Source organism: Ptychodera flava, chromosome 13, assembly GCF_041260155.1.
Source record: "Ptychodera flava strain L36383 chromosome 13, AS_Pfla_20210202, whole genome shotgun sequence".
Taxonomy (NCBI): Eukaryota; Metazoa; Hemichordata; class Enteropneusta; family Ptychoderidae; genus Ptychodera; species Ptychodera flava.
This window is the reverse complement of record NC_091940.1, coordinates 18,464,695-18,484,176: the sequence shown is the minus strand read 5'-3', so window position 1 is coordinate 18,484,176 and position 19,482 is coordinate 18,464,695. Positions and strand designations below refer to the sequence as shown.

The 19,482-nt window shown below is 39.8% G+C and overlaps 3 protein-coding genes across 6 annotated transcripts in view; all 3 read right to left on the bottom strand.

Moving 5' to 3' along the window:
* The window catches only part of LOC139147691 (uncharacterized), a 29,003-nt gene extending 10,231 nt beyond the window's left edge, over positions 1-18,772 (bottom strand). The window contains exons 1-3 of one of the 4 annotated variants that reach the window (XM_070718849.1): positions 18,607-18,760; positions 16,792-16,913; positions 14,131-16,068 (exon numbers count right to left, since the gene is read on the bottom strand). In XM_070718849.1, coding sequence (XP_070574950.1) covers positions 15,242-16,068; positions 16,792-16,891 — 927 coding nt within the window. In that variant the 5' untranslated portion in view covers positions 16,892-16,913; positions 18,607-18,760 and the 3' untranslated portion in view covers positions 14,131-15,241. Of the gene's footprint in view, positions 1-1,339; positions 1,502-14,130; positions 16,069-16,791; positions 16,914-18,606 lie in introns of those variants that run through there. The other 3 variants (XM_070718852.1, XM_070718850.1, XM_070718851.1) reach the window with 3 other exon arrangements.
* Positions 2,961-6,744, bottom strand: LOC139147688 (uncharacterized). The gene is made up of 3 exons (XM_070718847.1): positions 6,648-6,744; positions 4,661-4,782; positions 2,961-3,938 (listed from the first exon to the last, which is right to left on the bottom strand). Exons 2-3 carry the CDS (start codon positions 4,758-4,760, stop codon positions 3,112-3,114), a joined length of 927 nt encoding a protein of 308 aa, XP_070574948.1. The 5' UTR covers positions 4,761-4,782; positions 6,648-6,744; the 3' UTR covers positions 2,961-3,111.
* LOC139148698 (uncharacterized) lies at positions 7,476-13,604 on the bottom strand. The gene is made up of 3 exons (XM_070720180.1): positions 13,465-13,604; positions 10,216-10,339; positions 7,476-8,924 (listed from the first exon to the last, which is right to left on the bottom strand). Exons 2-3 carry the CDS (start codon positions 10,313-10,315, stop codon positions 8,098-8,100), a joined length of 927 nt encoding a protein of 308 aa, XP_070576281.1. The 5' UTR covers positions 10,316-10,339; positions 13,465-13,604; the 3' UTR covers positions 7,476-8,097.
* Positions 18,773-19,482: the final 710 nt, after the last annotated feature.

Here is a 19,482-nt window from a genome sequence, read left to right as displayed (position 1 = left end):
CTGCTTGTTGCTTGGAGGAGATTTGACAATTTGGTAAGAGTCTGATTACAAACAAGTATAAAAAGCATTATCCAAATATCTGAAATGAGTCGATGAAGTAAGAAGGACAATAGTTCTAAACCTTTGCAATTATAACCTCTGCGAGGCTTCATTTTTTGTTTATTGGTGATGTAAGTTTTCCTTGTGCATGCGTGTGTGGGGTTATGTATGTGTTTGTGTCTATATGTGTCGTTGACTCAATTTTTGTGTTCACATGCGACGTATTCTGAGGTACTGCGGAGATCCTTGAAGAAATGTGAAGGAAATCCCAAGCAAAGTTGATAAATTCACATAATTTGCTACTTTTTGTTTGATTTGTACGGTGGTTCCATGATTACGTCTTCGTACAAATATTCCGTTATCTTCTGATTTCAGGTAGTTTAATACGCTGGGCATTATCGATGAAATCAGCGCTTTTTGTAATCTGTCTCCATGACCACAATCAAGAACCTGTCTTTGAACGTTGCAAGGGTTAAATCATGTAAATGCAACGCCGTCCTCTACAGAACAAGCAGTCTCTTAGCAGTAAGTTTCATCGAAGAGCTTTCCTTATCTGTGTTTTATTGAACTCTTCCCCATCGACTAGATGACAACAGGTCAAATATCTCCGAGTGTTACATTAAGAGGTGAATCAACTCTTATAATGGGCATGAAACTTGTAAAATAAGTTCGTTTGTGCAACTGAAGGGTGTAAACATTTCCTTTGTCAGCAATCTAGAATGTTTCATCGCTGAAGAACACGTAATCCCTCCGGGCTAAAATCTTAACAATCCATAAACGTTTTTGTGATTATCAAAAGATTGTTATGCGAGTATAAGAAGCAATCATCGTACCATTGGAAAATGTTTTTGCGTCCTCTCGTCCTCAATGAAAATACCTATATATATTTTATTAGTTATTTTAATACTTGTTTTACTGATTATGTGATTGAGCTTAGCTTACCTATCATAACTTGGAACTTCTATACTTTTGTTCGTTGGCCTATCGTTTATGTATTCAACGGGTAGGATTTTGACTTTGTGCAGGTTGAAAAGTTACAAACAGAGTAAATCGGCAGCAAAGATCGGGAGAGTGGCAAGGCTCTCTGTGAAGAATTTAGTCTGGATTAATGTGACTGAGCTTAGCTTACCTATCATAACTTGGAACTTCTACACTTTTGTTCGTTGGCCTATCGTTTATGTATTCAACGGGTAGGATTTTGACTTTGTGCAGGTTGAAAAGTTACAGACAGAGTAAATCGGCAGCAAAGAGTGGCAAGGCTCTCTGTGAACAATTTAGTCTGGAAACGAAGAATACTCACCTTTTTACGTACCGTAAGGTCAAAAAGAGGCGTTTCGCTCACTTCTCTTCGATGGCTCAAGATCGTCGGAAATACGTCACCCTCCTCCGACTACTATCTTGAATGCACCAAGTCGTCAACTCTTGGCAGGCGTGACCGCAGGCAATACACATAGGTACTACACGTTCATTGTATAAAGCAAGTTTAATGTTTAACCTTTGGGAGAGTGGTTATGAAATAAGTGCCTGACCGGCAAGCTCTGTCGCAAGACAACTGCATTGGTAAAGTATTATTATAGGAAATGTCAGACATGACTCTGTGACTGAAAGTCGACAACATCTGTGTGAAGCAGTAATGTTTTTTTTCTCTGGCTGCAATAAAATCGTTGAATTTGGTCAGCGGTGACAGGGTAAGGGACAATTAACACAACCAGTAACAGACAAATGAGAACAATCGTGTTTTTTTTCTACTAAAGCAAAACAAATCATAAATTTGACCATAAAGTTTCAAGTTTACCCTGACCTTTCAAATTCTCGGCTGACATACGGGGATCAAACCGCGAAACTTCTCATTAGCCTGAAATGCGCACTGAAAATATCATATTCTCATTATTAAATGGCTAGGGTTGAAAGGCTGACATTCAAGAACGTGACCAGAAATCATGGTGAGTAAAATCGAAAAGAGTCTTTTTCAAAATGCAAGAACTTTATTCAAATATGTCATTTTTTGTTACATGGTATGTAAAGAACAGGGTCAATTCTTTTTCTCCTTCGCCTGCCTTAATGTTTCCCCCAAAATTCCTCCACTCCCTCCACAGAAATCCAATGTTTCTCTCCTGATAAGAATCTACTTCTAATAAAACTTTCAACTTGACCTGAGTGTGATCCATATAAAGCAGAAGTCCTATAAAAATTCGCGCTCTCAAGATTGATATAGAGCCTATTTACAGAAATTCATTAAATATGCAAATGAACTTAACATCTGAAAGCCACGCCCACTAAACGTTTAGCACGCAGGTGTAATGATATCACAAAAAAGACAACGTTATAAAAAAATTCACATTTACTTATGTCAACATAATCTGAAAAGGTAATAGTAATTCACATTTGCTTGTGTCAACATAATCTGCAAAAGTATTAGTAAATACCATTCAAGTAACCTTCGTGCCAAAATCAAAGAGTGTGGGGAATTAGTTCTTGTAAAACGTGTCTGTAAATAACAGACAAAAAGTCATGAAAATTATTACAATATTCATTTCATTATGACTTGCATGTGTGACAACATATGTTGGGGCCCGCAAACTAAATTTCAAATTTTTGGTGTTACAATTTTTGACTTTCATTGTTTTCCTTACTGGGTACAGATGTCTTAGAACTATGGACGACGGTGTATTATGAGTGATCGAGCAAGCCTCTAGCTAGCCTGGCACTTTCGTTCCTTCGTTTATCACTATTTACAATTTCTGTTTCGTGTGTATTTGATGTGGAGTATACCTGTGTTTTGTGTTTTGACAGGAAATCAACATGGGTGCAATTCAAGCCATATGTATATGACTACCTACTAGTAGGTACTAAAGGCATTATTTTGACATGGTATTTCCCAGATAGCTTGCAAATAGTATTCATCATATATATAAGGTTCAGAATGAACAAGAAAAGAATATCGACTTTATAATTCACTGCAAATCGTTAGTTTGCTGCGGTTTTTGCTCGACGTTCATTACATAGAGTGAAATCACACACAAGTGCGTAGGCTATCTCAATTGTATTTTATTTTTTTAAATGATCGAAATGTTAATTGTGTCCAATTTCTGTCATCTCGTGTTCGAGTAGTCGGGAATGTTTTTTGACTAGTGGCACGCTGCACACTCTCCACAAAAACACGCCGATGCGGAATATAAAAATGCACCCTGCAATAACAATCAGGACGAACGAATAGATGCACGTGGACGCTGTCAGGTCCCAGTTCTCGTACAGACTGCCCGCTAGAGCCCAGATGACCACAGGCCAGATGGTTAGAGTGAAGCGGAACCATCGGTCCAGGACAAGGACCTCCAGCATTGCCCACAGGACGACTTCGAACGCTAGTACTGACAGGCAGATTATACCCGCAGTCTCCTGGCTAAGGCCAACCCAGTAAACCAAGGTTGAACCGATGTTGAGTAAAGCCGCGATGGTGCACCAGGTGGCGTAGATCGCAAGACCGTTGTGGATCAAGATTCGGATGCACCAAACGTCAAGTTTCTGGGATGACATCATCCTCGGCAGGTACTGGTATAGGTTGGCGTGCGAAGCTCCGATGCAGATGTACAGCGTAAAGCAGATCAGACAGAGGGCGAGGGTACTTGCTGGGACGTACTGGCGATCCCACAGAAGCAGCCATGCAACGTTAAGGCCAAAGTTGATAGAGAGACAGATGTAGAAGGGGAAAGACAGCACCTTTGGACGAACATAGACGTAATCGCTTTTATTTTTGCGACAAAGCGTTGTCCAGGTGTAGAGAATAGCTAGTATCAACCAAATGTATATGACGCTCCATATGCTAAACGTCCAGCCGGCTGGGTTCAAGATGAAGTAGTATTTGTCTGCGAGATCTCCAGTGCTGTTCAAGAAGATGACTCCTGGGAAAGACAGAAGACAGAAATTGAGAAGTTGTCTTTATAAAATGGAATTTCGTGTTCTACACCGAAATCATGGCAAAATGACCTTATTAAATTTGTCAAAACAGTGCATGCTGTGTGTGAGGAATATCTAAATTTACTGTTGACAATTGTACAGTCCGTACTTATACTACAAATGAAATAATTGGTCAACGACATTTCATCTTGTGCACATCGCAGTGTGTGGTTGAAATGCTTGTTTTTTCCAGAAGAATGAAAACTATGAAAATATTATCAGAAGTTGTAGCTTTTGTCCCTCTAAACATTTTCGTGCCAATATACTCTGAAACAGGTACCAGGTAACATGAGTGCCCGTTCAAGAATCAAACCAGAAACCTCTTCTCTTCTCCTCCATAATTTACACTTTACGACAATCTGCAAGCATGCGAATGTCTTTAGGTACATTGTACAAAATTTGCAAACAAACAATTGTAGGCAGAAAAGCTATGCGTAAAGTTTTACTCAATCACTATTTAAATCTTTCCTGAAAAGAACCTTAGCGCAGGCCTTGGCACACAAGTGTAAACAACTTGAATCATTGCACTTGATCAAAGTTTACATTCAGACTTGTCAGTAGAAACCATTGGATTAACGGAATGATACAAACAATCGCCAGAGGGCGCAAAACCAAGAGGAAATCATAAAATACAAATGAAAAGAATGCCAAAGAAAATTTGCCCTACCTGGATTTATGGCACCCAGCGCGTTGAAGGCAATGGTTGTCGCAAACGCCAGCGTCGTCAAGACTATGGCTACAATCATCCACCACTGATGCTCTGCCATTTTCAGCGTTTTTCTGCTTTGCCTACCAACAGAAGTATAAATTTTGTATAAGAGAATTCGTACTCATGTTGAAAATATAGGTACGGGTATTGCAGTGAACTTTGTCTCTACGTTGTGTTTGTTGTTGAAGTTTAGCGAATTTGGACAATTGTAACTGGACCAAAGTAGAGTCAAAAATGGAATCATCTTCCAAGTAGAATTCTCAGTTGTCAAGGTTACAAAAACTTCAAATAACTTGTTACTTTCCGAATCAAAACAGCAGCCCTGATGTGGAATGATAATTACAATGTGATAACATTACCTGAGTTAACTACTGTTATCAGTCGAATATGCAGAATTATACCGTAAACTTGACCATCGCTGCCAGAATCACATGACGGTCACCTTGTCAGAGCGGATTCTTGGCGTAGTCTGTGCCATTCTGGATCACCCATAATGCCACCCTGTCTCCTGCTACAACAAACTAAGGGCCGCCATGTTCACTTGACTTCCATTCCTTGCATTTGCAAACACTATTACTCATGTTTGGGCAGGATAAATGATAGTAACCTTTTCAACGTCTAGTGTCTGTGTCCTTTAGTTTGCCAGACAGGTGCATGTTTGGTACATAGTTGATTTCTCGGGTTTTCTTGAAGTATTCTCGTCACACACTCCTGCACTGCTAGATCAGTTGCTTACGCCACGGTTTGTGCAGGGACCTTGCTTACTAGGATGAGGTTTGATACGAGTCACGGCGGATAGTTGCTGGGAGTAGATTTTAGGGTCTATGATTTCATGATTTACTAAGAGTCTGACTACAAACAAAGATAGAAAGCAATTGCATCAAGGTGTCCAAGAAATGAAAAGGCCATTACAGTTCTGCATCTGTTTGTAAATAAGCGGCCAGAAAACAACAACAGGAAAGCATGGTTTGAACGTGTTCATGCAGTGATGTGGAGACTTTAATTGAAATGCTGTGCGCAGGAATCACATGCAAACTTCTGTTTGCACTGTAGGGTGCTTCCCGATTACGTCTTCGTGAAAAAAAATGTTATCTATGAATACAGGCAATTTAATATGCTGGAACTTATCGATGAAAGCTGGATTTTTTGTATTATATCTCCATGATCATTATCAAGAACCTGTCCTTGAACGTTGCAAGAGTTATTAATGCATTGCAGTCCTCTACAGCAATTTCTTGACAGTACGTTTCACATCGAACATCTTTTTGTTTTTATCGAACTCATGCCCCATCGACTAGATGGCCTCTCTATGCCCACATGGGGAGGTCGAGTGTTGCGCTAAACGGCCAATCAACTCTTGTGTAATGGCCATGAAACTTGTAAAACAAGTTTGTAGTGCAATTTACGAGTTCAATCGGGGTGTAAACATTTGTTTGACGTTGTTTAGCGATCTAGATATTTCTCAGCGCTGAAGAACTTGTGCTTCTCTCGAGAAAAAATCTTTAACCGTAACTGTAAACATTACAGGACAGTTATATGCTAGTCTTGTAAAATAAGTAATCACTGTACCTTTTGAACAAACAATTTTTCATGTTCCTCTCGTCCAACATGAAAATACCCACAGAAATAGAACGACACCGGCTTTTTATTTTGATACATTTTCACTGACTATAGAATTGAGCTTAGCTTCCCTATCATAACTTTACCTTCTACACTTTTGTTTCAACAACACTTGGTTCTGTTTTGTAAACTGCTTTGCATTTGTTTCTAGCACGCTATTCGGGCCGACTGCGGAAGTCACCTAACTGACTATCTTCTATATTCAACCGGGAAAATATGATTTTACGTATAGGTTGGAAAGTTATGAATGAGTAAATCGGCCACAAAGAGTGAATAGGCTATCTGTGAACAGAACTGCTTTGATCTGGAAACGAAGAACGCTTACCTGTACGCATGTACCCTAACACTCAAAAAGAGGCGATCCGCTGACTTGTCTTCGCTTGTACAATCTGACCGAAAGACGTCACCATCTTCATCTGATCGCTGTCTTTAATTAATGTACCGTGTCGTCAACTCTTGACAAACGTGACTCCGACAATACACGGAGAGAGCACATGTTTATTGTGTAAAGCAAGATTAATATTTAACTTCTTGGCATGTGCTCCCCGCCCCCGATCTGCAAGTCGCCAAAAAGAAATATATGCTCCCTATCCACAACCCAGTCTTAATGCGAAACGAGAATTGAATACTGTTATGAGTCGCATATGCCCAGTTATACCTTGAACGTCGCTGTCAAGGTGGCAGTGACCCCGTGAGGACGGATTAAAAGGGACAAGCCTGTGGCATTCTGGACAATCAACCAAGATACCATCTTATCTTCTTCTAAAACAAACCAAGAGCCACAATATAAGCATCTCTATTCCTTGTATTTGCAAAATGCAATCATGTCTGGAAAGGGAAAAAGAACTGTGACTCTTATAAATCAGTGCTGTTTCCTGATGGCGTTTGCCAGACATGCACATGTTCGGGCAAATACTTCAACGAGCCGTTTTTATTAATCATGCAGCTTGATTTCTATGCAAACGAATTATCTGGTTGAACTTTCATCAGAAAACATAGGATTATAATCACATAAATGTTCAACGTCAACTTGCTTCCCGTGCGGAGAAAAAATGCTATGCTTCCAAGTCAATCTTACAGACCTACCCCAAAAATCAAATGGTCCACTGTTAACATTAGTGAATTTTTAAATTGAGTTTGTTTATTTGTTTGTTTGTTTGTTTGTTTTATTGACAACTAAGCGATCCTCAAATGCAACCTGTATGTAGAATGTATTTGAGAACATTGCTAACGAAACAATGCGAGACCAGCCATTACACGAAAGATCATCTTCATGATTTACAGTTCTGTACCAGCAGATACTTCTCTTCCAAATTTACAATCCAAGGGTATATAGTAAACGATTACAAATGGTAAGCTTAAAGGGACACAGTCGTCGGTACTGAGCTCAAAGGTCGTATGGGACCCATACGACCAATGTGAACACTTATCAAAGGTACGATGGTGATTGATGAAAGTTAAAACATGTCTGTCATAATCTACATCATATAATTTAAATGTTGCAGCTATGATGATGAGGTGCATCTAGATATCGTGCACGAAATACATTGTTTGTAACCAAGAAACTCGCACAGGAACAATTCCGACGACTGTTTCCCTTTAACATCACCTTAGCATGAATTGCAGATCATAAGTATGAAATAACGATTATTTTTATTTCATTTCTGAAATTATGGCCAACAATCAAGGTTGTCAAAAGCAAAAATCAGTATCAGTCGGATTTGCGAGAAATTCAGAAAACTTTACTCACAGTATCTCGTGTTTGAAAATGAATGTTAATTGTGTCCAAGTTCTGTCATTTCGTGTTTAAGTAGCTGGGGATGTTTTGTTATTATTGGGAAGTTGCACACTCTCCAGACGAACACGCCGACGCGGAAGATAAAAATACAGCCAGCTAATACTATAAGTACGAATGAATAAATGCACGTGACCGCTGTCAGGTCCCAATTTGCGTACAGAATGCCAGCGAGAGCCCAGATGACGACAGGCCAGATGATAAGAGTGTAGCGGAACCATCGATCCAGGACCAGGGTCTCGAGGATTGCCCACAGGACGACTTCGAACGCCAGAACAGAGAGACATATGATGCCTGCGGTCTCCTGGCTAAGGCCGACCCAGTAAACCAGGATGGTGCCGATGTTGAGTAAAGTCGCGATGGTGCACCAGGTGGCGTAGATCGCAAGACCGTTGTGAATCAATATTCGGATGCACCAGACGTCAAGTTTCTGGGATGACATCATCCTCGGCAGGTACTGGTATAGGTTGGCGTGCGAAGCTCCGATGCAGATGTACAGTGTAAAGCAGAGCAGAGAGTTAACTAGGGCACAAAATGGGACGTACTGACGATCCCACAGAAACAGCCACGTGACGTTTAGTCCAAAGTTGATAGAGAGACAGATGTAGAAAGGGAAAGTCAGCACCTTTGGACGAACATAGACGTAGTCGGTTTTATTTTTGCGACAAAGCGTTGTCCAGGTGTAGAGAATAGCCAGCACTAACCAAATATATATGACCGTCCATATGTTAAACGTCCAGCCGGCTGGAGTCAAGATGAAATAGTACTTGCGCGAAATGCCACCAGTGCTGTTCAAGAAGACATCTCCTGAGAAAGACGGAAGACAGAAATTGAGAAGTTGTCTCTATAACGTGGAATTTCGTGTTCCAGTCACCAACTCATCAACACAGTCCATATTTGTGTAATATGCAATAATATTTTTGACAATTCAATTTTAGTCCGTACTACGATGAAATTCTTTCGTTTACAACAACATTTCATCTTATGCACAGAAAGTGTTGGTAGGACTCTTTATTTTAACAAATTTCACAGAGAAGAACACGAAATTTGTTTTTTCATGAGGACAAAAACGATGTAAATATTATCATAAGTTTCAGCTTCTGCCCCTCGTAATACTTGAAGCCGATGAACTCTACAACAGAGCTCCATAGCTTCGTGGAAAAATGGAAAAATCAAACCATTTCTCTTCAGCGTCTTCGATCATACATAGCTGAATGAGACCATGTATTAGAAACGCTTACATTGTCATTAATGAGACAACATATGGAACTGAAGAACAAATATTGTGAAAAGTTTAACGATTATTGCATATGATTAACAACAACAACGACGACGACGACGACAACAACAACAACAACAACAACAACAACAACAACAACAACAATAAAAATAATAATAATAATAATAATAATAATAATAATAATAATACATATTTACGATGCACTAAATCTCAGAATGGAGTTAGACACAGGACAAAACTAGACTGTACTTCCTGAAGAAAAGTATTTTGAGAGAGTGGCAGGATGAAATATTTGAAGTCAGATGGCATAGGTTAACATGGAGATCGTTCCAAGTTTTCCCCTCAATGAGAAAAAGACCTCAGAGGAACTTATGGCAAACGTGGTATTCTAAGTAGACGCGTGTCAGATGAAGAATGCAAGTGTTTTGAGGAAGTATACATTTGCAAAAGGTCAGACAGGTATTGTCGTGCAGTCCCTGACTCTAAGTCGAAATGAATTGTCGAAAGTTTGTACTGTACACGACAAGTGATTTGCAACCAGTGCAGCGATTTCAAGTGGGGTTGAAAATGGTGCGATTTTTTGGAGGGGGGGAGGGGAGTCTTTATAGACAAGTCCTGCAGATGCATTTTGAACGCGTTGCAGTCTGTCAATGAGACGTTTCGGGCAGTCAGAAAGAAGACAAGTGCAATAGTCTGAACAACAGTCTAAACGAGATAGTGCAATAAGTGATTCTGAATGCTTGTATTAGGAGGTGTCAGAACTTTACTCATCTAAGAGAAACCGTTGGCGTAAGTGAAATAACACAAACAACCGTCAGGGGTTCGAGTGAAAGAGTAAATCATATCAATAATTTATACCTGTATCTGTGGAAGCTAGCCCGCTAAAGGTGAGCTTTATCGCTAACATCAACGTCGTTATAATTATAGCTACGATCATCCACCACTGATGTTCTGCCATTTTCAGCTTTTTTTTCTGATGTACCTGCAAACGAAAATGTCATTTTGTAGACGGTTATGAGTACTCGTATTCAAAAATGTGGTTTCCTTCGGGCGTGTACCGGTATTTCACTGAAATTTGTCTGAGGCTTCAGTCCCTAGTATTTAATGTTTGCTGCCAAAGTTTAGCGCATTCGGACAATTGTAAGGGCGAATACCCTTTAACTTTTGATGGTTTTGTCACTACTTTTGCTTTTTTGTATGAACTATAGTCTCTTGTTGGATTTTCCAAAACATAAGAATACACAGCATGCAGCTCGTCAACCCACTGTCATACAGGTGTACAGACAGCATTGTTGTTGTTGAAAAGTGAATTCTGGTCTAGACTTGAAATCAAATGTTAACAATAACAGTGCATTTCACTAACCGTGTAGACACCGTGTTGAAAAGCTAAATAGCAGGTGTTTCAACATGTTTTTTGGAGCAGAACAAGAATTGCAATTCACTTACAAAAAATATATAGTTTTTAAAAAATCATCAAAAGTTACAGTCACTAGCTCTTCAAAGTAAAATTGAAAATGAAATCTTTCCAGTAGGTTTCTCAGCTGTGAAGGCAACAAAATTCAAAATAACTAAGTGACTTTCCGAACCAAAGTAATTACCCAGCCCTGATGCGAAACGAGCATTGTGATTAACTATTCGCACAGTTTATAAAATACTGTTATTAGTCGCATATGCCTAGTTGTACCTTGAACGTCGCTGCAAAAGTGACAGGTACCCTGTGAGGGCGCTTTAAAAGGGACAAGCCTGTGGCATTCTGGACGATCAACCAAGATGCCATCTTATTTTAAAACAAACCAAGAGCCACAATATGAGCATCTCTATTCCTTGTATTTGCAAAATACAATCATGTCTGGGAAGGAAAATAACTCTGACTTTCTAAGGCCCCCAAAAGGTCGTTTCTGCACCGCGCGTCATTTCAGAACCTGCCCGTCATGCCTTTTTTTTTGGGGGGGGGGGTTACATACTCATTCGGTACAGTTATCCTTGATACCCTGTTTGCATGTCCAAAAATGCTATAAAAGAAAACGGAAGTATTATGCAGCCAGTGATAAAAGACAATAATGTTGCATCAATAGTGACTAACCAACATTGTTAGGAATAAAAAAAGAAAGGGAAAAAAATGGAAAATTGTAATACTTTTACTGAATGTCAAGGACCAAAAACATTTTTTGGCCAAGCTCAATTCTGTTTCCCGATGGCGTTTGCCAGACATACACATGTTCGGCACATACTTAACTAGCCGGTTTTGTCAATCCTGCAGATTTATATCTATACGAACTGATCAACAAACGCAACTTTTAAAAGAGTACAAAGTATTACAATCACATAAACATTCAACATTCAACGTCATCTTGCTTCCAGGTTCAAGATCTTTGCCTTTCATTCCAAGGTTTTACCATAAACAGTAGGTTTCTCTACTATCTATGATTTTCCTTATGGCTGTTTTCGTCACACACTCCTGTACGGCTTTGGCCGCTTACTCTAATCGGGATTGATAAGGTTTATCTGAGTCATGGCTGCTTGTTGCTTGGAGGAGATTTGACAATTTGGTAAGAGTCTGATTACAAACAAGTATAAAAAGCATTATCCAAATATCTGAAATGAGTCGATGAAGTAAGAAGGACAATAGTTCTAAACCTTTGCAATTATAACCTCTGCGTATAGTGTGAATAAGGCTGGATAGCCAGAAAACACATGACAGGAAAGGTTGTAGGCAGCAAAATTTAAAAACAAAAGTTTCAGATTATTTCCAGAGACAATGGGTTCTCCCATGATCAGCTGATGGGTGATTAGAGTATCAAATTATTCATGTATCGGGGACGAACGTCTACCCCGATAGTGAACAAACTATCTCCCTGTGGAGCATTCGATATCGTTAGGGAGTGCCATAATCTCTCGTGTCATGACTATCGTGACACGGGCACAAGACTAGTAGCTACGCGGCGACCCTGTGAGGCTGTGATGCAACGAGAAAAAAATTTTCTGCTTGCATCACAGGGGTCTGCGTAGCTACGTGTAGAGCGTCTTTGCCAGTGAGCTACATGTCTACACCCTCTCTTATCACGGAGGTAAATATGCTCCCATCGAGTGTTTTGCCATCGAGGCTTTATTTTTGTTTATTGGTGATGTAAGTTTTCCTTGTGCATGTGTGTGTGGGGTTGTGTATGTGTTTGTGTCTATATGTGTCGTTGACTCGATTTTTGTGTTCACATGCGACGTACCCTGAAGTACTGCGGAGACCCTTGAAGAAATGCAAAGGAAATTCCAAGCAATAGTTGTGATTTCACTTTTGCTACTTTTTGTTTCATTTGTACGGTGGTTCCTCGATTACGTCTTCGTACAAATATTCCGTTATCTATGCAGGTAGTTTAATACGCTGGGAATTATCGATGAAATCAGCGCTTTTTGTAATCTGTCTCCATGACCACAATCAAGAACCTGTCTTTGAACGTTGCAAGGGTTAAATGCAACGCCGTCCTCTACAGAACAAGCAGTCTCTTAGCAGTAAGTTTCATCGAAGAGCTTTCCTTATCTGTGTTTTATTGAACTCTTCCCCATCGACTAGATGACAACAGGTCAAATATCTCCGAGTGTTACATTAAGAGGTGAATCAACTCTTATAATGGGCATGAAACTTGTAAAATAAGTTCGTTTGTGCAACTGAAGGGTGTAAACATTTCCTTTGTCAGCAATCTAGAATGTTTCATCGCTGAAGAACACGTAATCCCTCCGGGCTAAAATCTTAACAATCCATAAACGTTTTTGTGATTATCAGAAGATTGTTATGCGAGTATAAGAAGCAATCATCGTACCATTGGAAAATGTTTTTGCGTCCTCTCGTCCTCAATGAAAATACCTATATATATTTTATTAGTTATTTTAATACTTGTTTTACTGATTAATGTGATTGAGCTTAGCTTACCTATCATAACTTGGAACTTCTACACTTTTGTTCGTTGGCCTATCGTTTATGTATTCAACGGGTAGGATTTTGACTTTGTGCAGGTTGAAAAGTTACAGTTGAAAAGTTACAGACAGAGTAAATCGGCAGCAAAGAGTGGCAAGGTTCTCTGTGAACAATTTAGTCTGGAAACGAAGAATACTCACCTTTTTACGTACCGTAAGGTCAAAAAGAGGCGTTTCGCTCACTTCTCTTCGGTGGCTTAAGATCGTCGGAAATACGTCACCCTCCTCCGACTACTGTCTTGAATGCACCAAGTCGTCAACTCTTGGCAGGCGTGACCGCAGGCAATACACATAGGTACAACACGTTCATTGTATAAAGCAAGTTTAATGTTTAACCTTTGGGAGAGTGGTTATGAAATAAGTGCCTGACCGGCAAGCTCTGTCGCAAGACAACTGCATTGGTAAAGTATTATTATAGGAAATGTCAGACATAACTCTGTGACTGAAAGTCGACAACTACATCTGTGTGAAGCAGTAATGTTTTTTTTCTCTGGCTGCAATAAAATCGTTGAATTTGGTCAGCGGTGACAGGGTAAGGGACAATTAACACAACCAGTAACAGACAAATGAGAACAATCGTGTTTTTTTTCTACTAAAGCAAAACAAATCATAAATTTGACCATAAAGTTTCAAGTTTACCCTGACCTTTCAAATTCTCGGCTGACATACGGGGATCAAACCGCGAAACTTCTCATTAGCCTGAAATGCGCACTGAAAATATCATATTCTCATTATTAAATGGCTAGGGTTGAAAGGCTGACATTCAAGAACGTGACCAGAAATCATGGTGAGTAAAATCGAAAAGAGTCTTTTTCAAAATGCAAGAACTTTATTCAAATATGTCATTTTTTGTTACATGGTATGTAAAGAACAGGGTCAAATTCTTTTTTCTCCTTCGCCTGCCTTTAATGTTTCCCCCAAAATTCCTCCACTCCCTCCACAGAAATCCAATGTTTCTCTCCTGATAAGAATCTACTTCTAATAAAACTTTCAACTTGACCTGAGTGTGATCCATATAAAGCAGAAGTCCTATAAAAATTCGCGCTCTCAAGATTGATATAGAGCCTATTTACAGAAATTCATTAAATATGCAAATGAACTTAACATCTGAAAGCCACGCCCACTAAACGTTTAGCACGCAGGTGTAATGATATCACAAAAAAGACAACGTCATAAAAAGATTCACATTTACTTATGTCAACATAATCTGAAAAAGTAATAGTAATTCACATTTGCTTATGTCAACATAATCTGAAAAAGTATTAGTAAATACCATTCAAGTAACCTTCGTGCCAAAATCAAAGAGTGTGGGGAATTAGTTCTTGTAAAACGTGTCTTTAAACAACAGACAAAAAGTCATGAAAATTATTACAATATTCATTTTATTATGACTTGCATGTGTGACAACATATGTTGGGGCCCGCAAACTAAATTTCAAATTTTTTGGTGTTACTATTTTTGACTTTCATTGTTTTCCTTACTGGGTACAGATGTCTCAGAACTATGGACGACGGTGTATTATGAGTGATCGAGCGAGCCTCTAGCTAGCCTGGCACTTTCGTTCCTTCGTTTATCACTTTACAATTTCTGTTTCGCGTGTATTTGATGTGGAGTATACCTGTGTTTTGTGTTTTGACAGGAAATCAACATGGGTGCAATTCAAGCCATATGTATATGACTACCTACTAGTAGGTACTAAAGGCATTATTTTGACATGGTATTTCTCAGATAGCTTGCAAATAGTATCATCAATATATATCAGGTTCAGAATGAATAAGAAAAGAATATCGACTTTATAATTTACTGCAAATCGTTAGTTTGCTGCGGTTTTTGCTCGACGTTCATTATATAGAGTGAAATCACACACAAGTGCGTAGGCTATCTCAATTGTATTTTATTTTTTTAAATGATCGAAATGTTAATTGTGTCCAATTTCTGTCATCTCGTGTTCGAGTAGTTGGGGATGTTTTTTGATTAGTGGCACGCTGCACACTCTCCACAAAAATACACCGATGCGGAAGATAAAAATGCACCCTGCAATAACAATCAGGACGAACGAATAGATGCACGTGGTCGCTGTCAGGTCCCAGTTCTCGTACAGACTGCCCGCTAGAGCCCAGATGACCACAGGCCAGATGGTTAGAGTGAAGCGGAACCATCGGTCCAGGACAAGGACCTCCAGCATTGCCCACAGGACGACTTCGAACGCTAGCACTGACAGGCAGATAATGCCCGTGGTCTCCTGGCTAAGACCAACCCAGTAAACCAAGGTTGAACCGATGTTGAGTAAAGCCGCGATGGTGCACCAGGTGGCGTAGATCGCAAGACCGTTGTGGATCAAGATTCGGATGCACCAGACGTCAAGTTTCTGGGATGACATCATCCTCGGCAGGTACTGGTATAGGTTGGCGTGCGAAGCTCCGATGCAGATGTACAGCGTAAAGCAGATCAGACAGAGGGCGAGGGTACTTGCTGGGACGTACTGGCGATCCCACAGAAGCAGCCATGCAACGTTAAGGCCAAAGTTGATAGAGAGACAGATGTAGAAGGGGAAAGACAGCACCTTTGGACGAACATAGACGTAATCGCTTTTATTTTTGCGACAAAGCGTTGTCCAGGTGTAGAGAATAGCTAGTATCAACCAAATGTATATGACGCTCCATATGCTAAACGTCCAGCCGGCTGGGTTCAAGATGAAGTAGTATTTGTCTGCGAGATCTCCAGTGCTGTTCAAGAAGATGGCTCCTGCAAGACAGAAGACATAAATTGAGAAGTTGTCTTTATGAAATGGAATTTCGTGTTCTACACCTTAATCATATCAAAATGACCTTATTAAATTTGTCAAGACAGTGCATGCTGTGTATGAGGAATATCTAAATTTACTATTGACAATTGTACAGTCCGTATACATATACTACGATGGAAATCATTGGTCAACAACATTTCATCTTGTGCACATCGCAGTGTGTGGTTGAAATGCTTGTTTTTTCTAGAGGAATGAAAACTACGAAAATATTAATCAGAAGTTGTAGCTTTTGTCCCTCTAAACATTTTCGTGCCAATATACTCTGAAACAGGTACCAGGTAACATGAGTGCCCGTTCAAGAATCAAACCAGAAACCTCTTGTTTTCTCCTCCATAATTTACACTTTACGACAATCTGCAAGCATGCGAATGTCTTTAGGTACATTGTACAAAATTTGCAAACAAACAATTGTAGGCAGAAAAGCTATGCGTAAAGTTTTACTCAATCACTATTTAAATCTTTCCTGAAAAGAACCTTAGCGCAGGCCTTGGCACACAAGTGTAAACAACTTGAATCATTGCACTTGATCAAAGTTTACATTCAGACTTGTCAGTAGAAACCATTGGATTAACGGAATGATACATACAATCCCCAGAGGGCGCAAAACCAAGAGTAAATCATAAAATACAAATGAAAAGAATGCCAAAGAAAATTTGCCCTACCTGGATTTATGGCACCCAGCGCGTTGAAGGCAATGGTTGTCGCAAACGCCAGCGTCGTTAAGACTATGGCTACAATCATCCACCACTGATGCTCTGCCATTTTCAGCGTTTTTCTGCTTTACCTACCAAGAAGTATACATTTTGTATAAGAGAATTCGTACTCATGTTCAAAATATTGGTACGGGTATTTCAGTGAACTTTGTCTCTATGTAATGTTTGTCGTTAAGTTTAGCAAATTTGGGCAATTGTAACTGGACCAAAGTAGAGTCGAAAATGGGATCATCTTCCAAGTAGAATTCTCAGTTGTCAAGGTTACAAAAACTACAAATAACTTGTTACTGTCCGAATCAAAACACCAGCCCTGATGTGGAATGATAATTACAATGTGATAACATTAGCTCAGTTAACTACTGTAATCAGTCGAATATGCAAAATTATACCGTAAACTTGACCATCGCTGCCAGAATCACATGACGGTCACCTTGTCAGGGCGGATTCTTAGCGTAGTCTGTGCCATTCTGGATCACCCATAATGCCACCCTGTCTCCTTCTACAATAAACTGAGGGCCGCCATGTTCACTTCACCTTCCATTCCTTGCGTTTGCAAACACTATTACTCATGTTTGGACAGGATAAATGATAGTAATTTTTTCAAAGTCAAATGTCTGTGTCCTTGAGTTTGCTAGACAGATGCATGATTGGTACATACTTGATTTCTCGGGTTTTCTTGAAGTATTCTCGTCACACACTCCTGCACTGCTAGATCAGTTGCTTACGCCACGGTTTGTGCAGGGACCTTGCTTACTAGGATGAGGTTTGATACGAGTCACGGCGGATAGTTGCTGGGAGTAAATTTTAGGGTCTATGATTTCATGATTTACTAAGAGTCTGACTACAAACAAAGATAGAAAGCAATTGCATCAAGGTGTCCAAGAAATGAAAAGGCCATTACAGTTCTGCATCTGTTTGTAAATAAGCGGCCAGAAAACAACAACAGGAAAGCATGGTTTGAACGTGTTCATGCAGTGATGTGGAGACTTTAATTGAAATGCTGTGCGCAGGAATCACGGACAAACTTCTGTTTGCTCTGTAGGGTGCTTCTCGGTTACGTCTTCGTGAAAAAAATTGTTATCTATGAATACAGGCAATTTAATATGCTGGAAGTTATCGATGAAAGCTGGATTTTTTGTAATATATCTCCATGATCATAATCAAGAACCTGTCCTTGAACGTCGGCAAGAGTTAAATGCATTGCAGTCCTCTTCAGCAATTTCTTGACAGTACGTTTCACATCGAACATCTTTCCTAATTATGTTTTTATCGAACTCATGCCCCATCGACTAGATGGCCTCTCTATGCCCACATTGGGAGGTCGAGTGTTGCGCTTAAGGGCCAATCAACTCTTGTGTAATGGCTATGAAACTTGTAAAACAAGTTTGTAGTGCAATTTACGAGTTCAATCGGGGTGTAAACATTTGTTTGACGTTGTTTAGCGATCTAGATATTTCTCAGCGCTGAGAACTTGTGCTTCTCTCGAGAAAAAAGTCTTTAACCGTAATTGTAAACATTACAGGACAGTTATATGCTAGTCTTGTAAAATAAGTAATCACTGTACCGTTTGAACAAACAATTTTTCGTGTTAGCACGCCATTCTGGCCGATTGCGGAAGTCACCTAACTGACTATCTTCTATATTCAACCGGGAAAATTTTATTTTACATAGGTTGGAAAGTTACAGAATGAGTTAATCGGCCACAAAGAGTGAATAGGCTACCTGTGAACAGAAGAATTTGATCTGGAAACGAAGAACACTTACCTGTACGCATGTACCCTACACTCAAAAAGAGGCGATCCGCTGACTTGTCTTCGTTTGTACAATCTGACCGAAAGACGTCACCATCTTCATCTGATCGCTGTCTTTAATTAATGTACCGTGTCGTCAACTCTTGACAAACGTGACTCCGACAATACACGGAGAGAGCACATGGTTTATTGTGCAAAGCAAGATTAATATTTAACTTCTTGGCGTGTGCTCCCCGCCCCCGATCTGCAAGTCGCCGCCATAAAGAAATATATGCTCCCTATCCACAACCCAGTCTTGATGAGAAACGAGAATTGAATACTGTTGAGAGTCGCATATGCCTAGTTATACCTTGAACGTCGCTGTCAAGTTGGCAGTGACCCCGTGAGGGCGGATTAAAAGGGTCAAGCCTGTTGCATTCTGGACAATCAACAAAGATACCATCTTATCTTCTTCTTCAAAACAAACCAAGAGCCACCAATATGAGCATCTCTGTTCCTTGTATTTGCAAAATGCAATCATGCCTGGAAAGGGAAAAATAACTGTGACTCTTATAAATCAATGCTGTTTCCTGATGGCGTTTGCCAGACATGCACATGTTCGGGCACATACTTCAACGAGCCGTTTTTTTATCATGCAGCTTTATTTCTATGCAAACGAATTATCTGGTTGAACTTTCATCAGAGAACATAGGATTACAATCACATAAATGTTCAACGTCAGCTTGCTTCCCGACCGCGAGATCTTTGCCGTACTGTTCTCGTCACACACTCCTGTACTGCTTTGGTCGCGTACTCTAATCGGGATGTTGCTTGGACAAGGTTCAATCATTTAGTAAAAGTCTGACTACAAATTAGTATAAGAAGTAGGAATGGCATAGTCGTGCGCCTT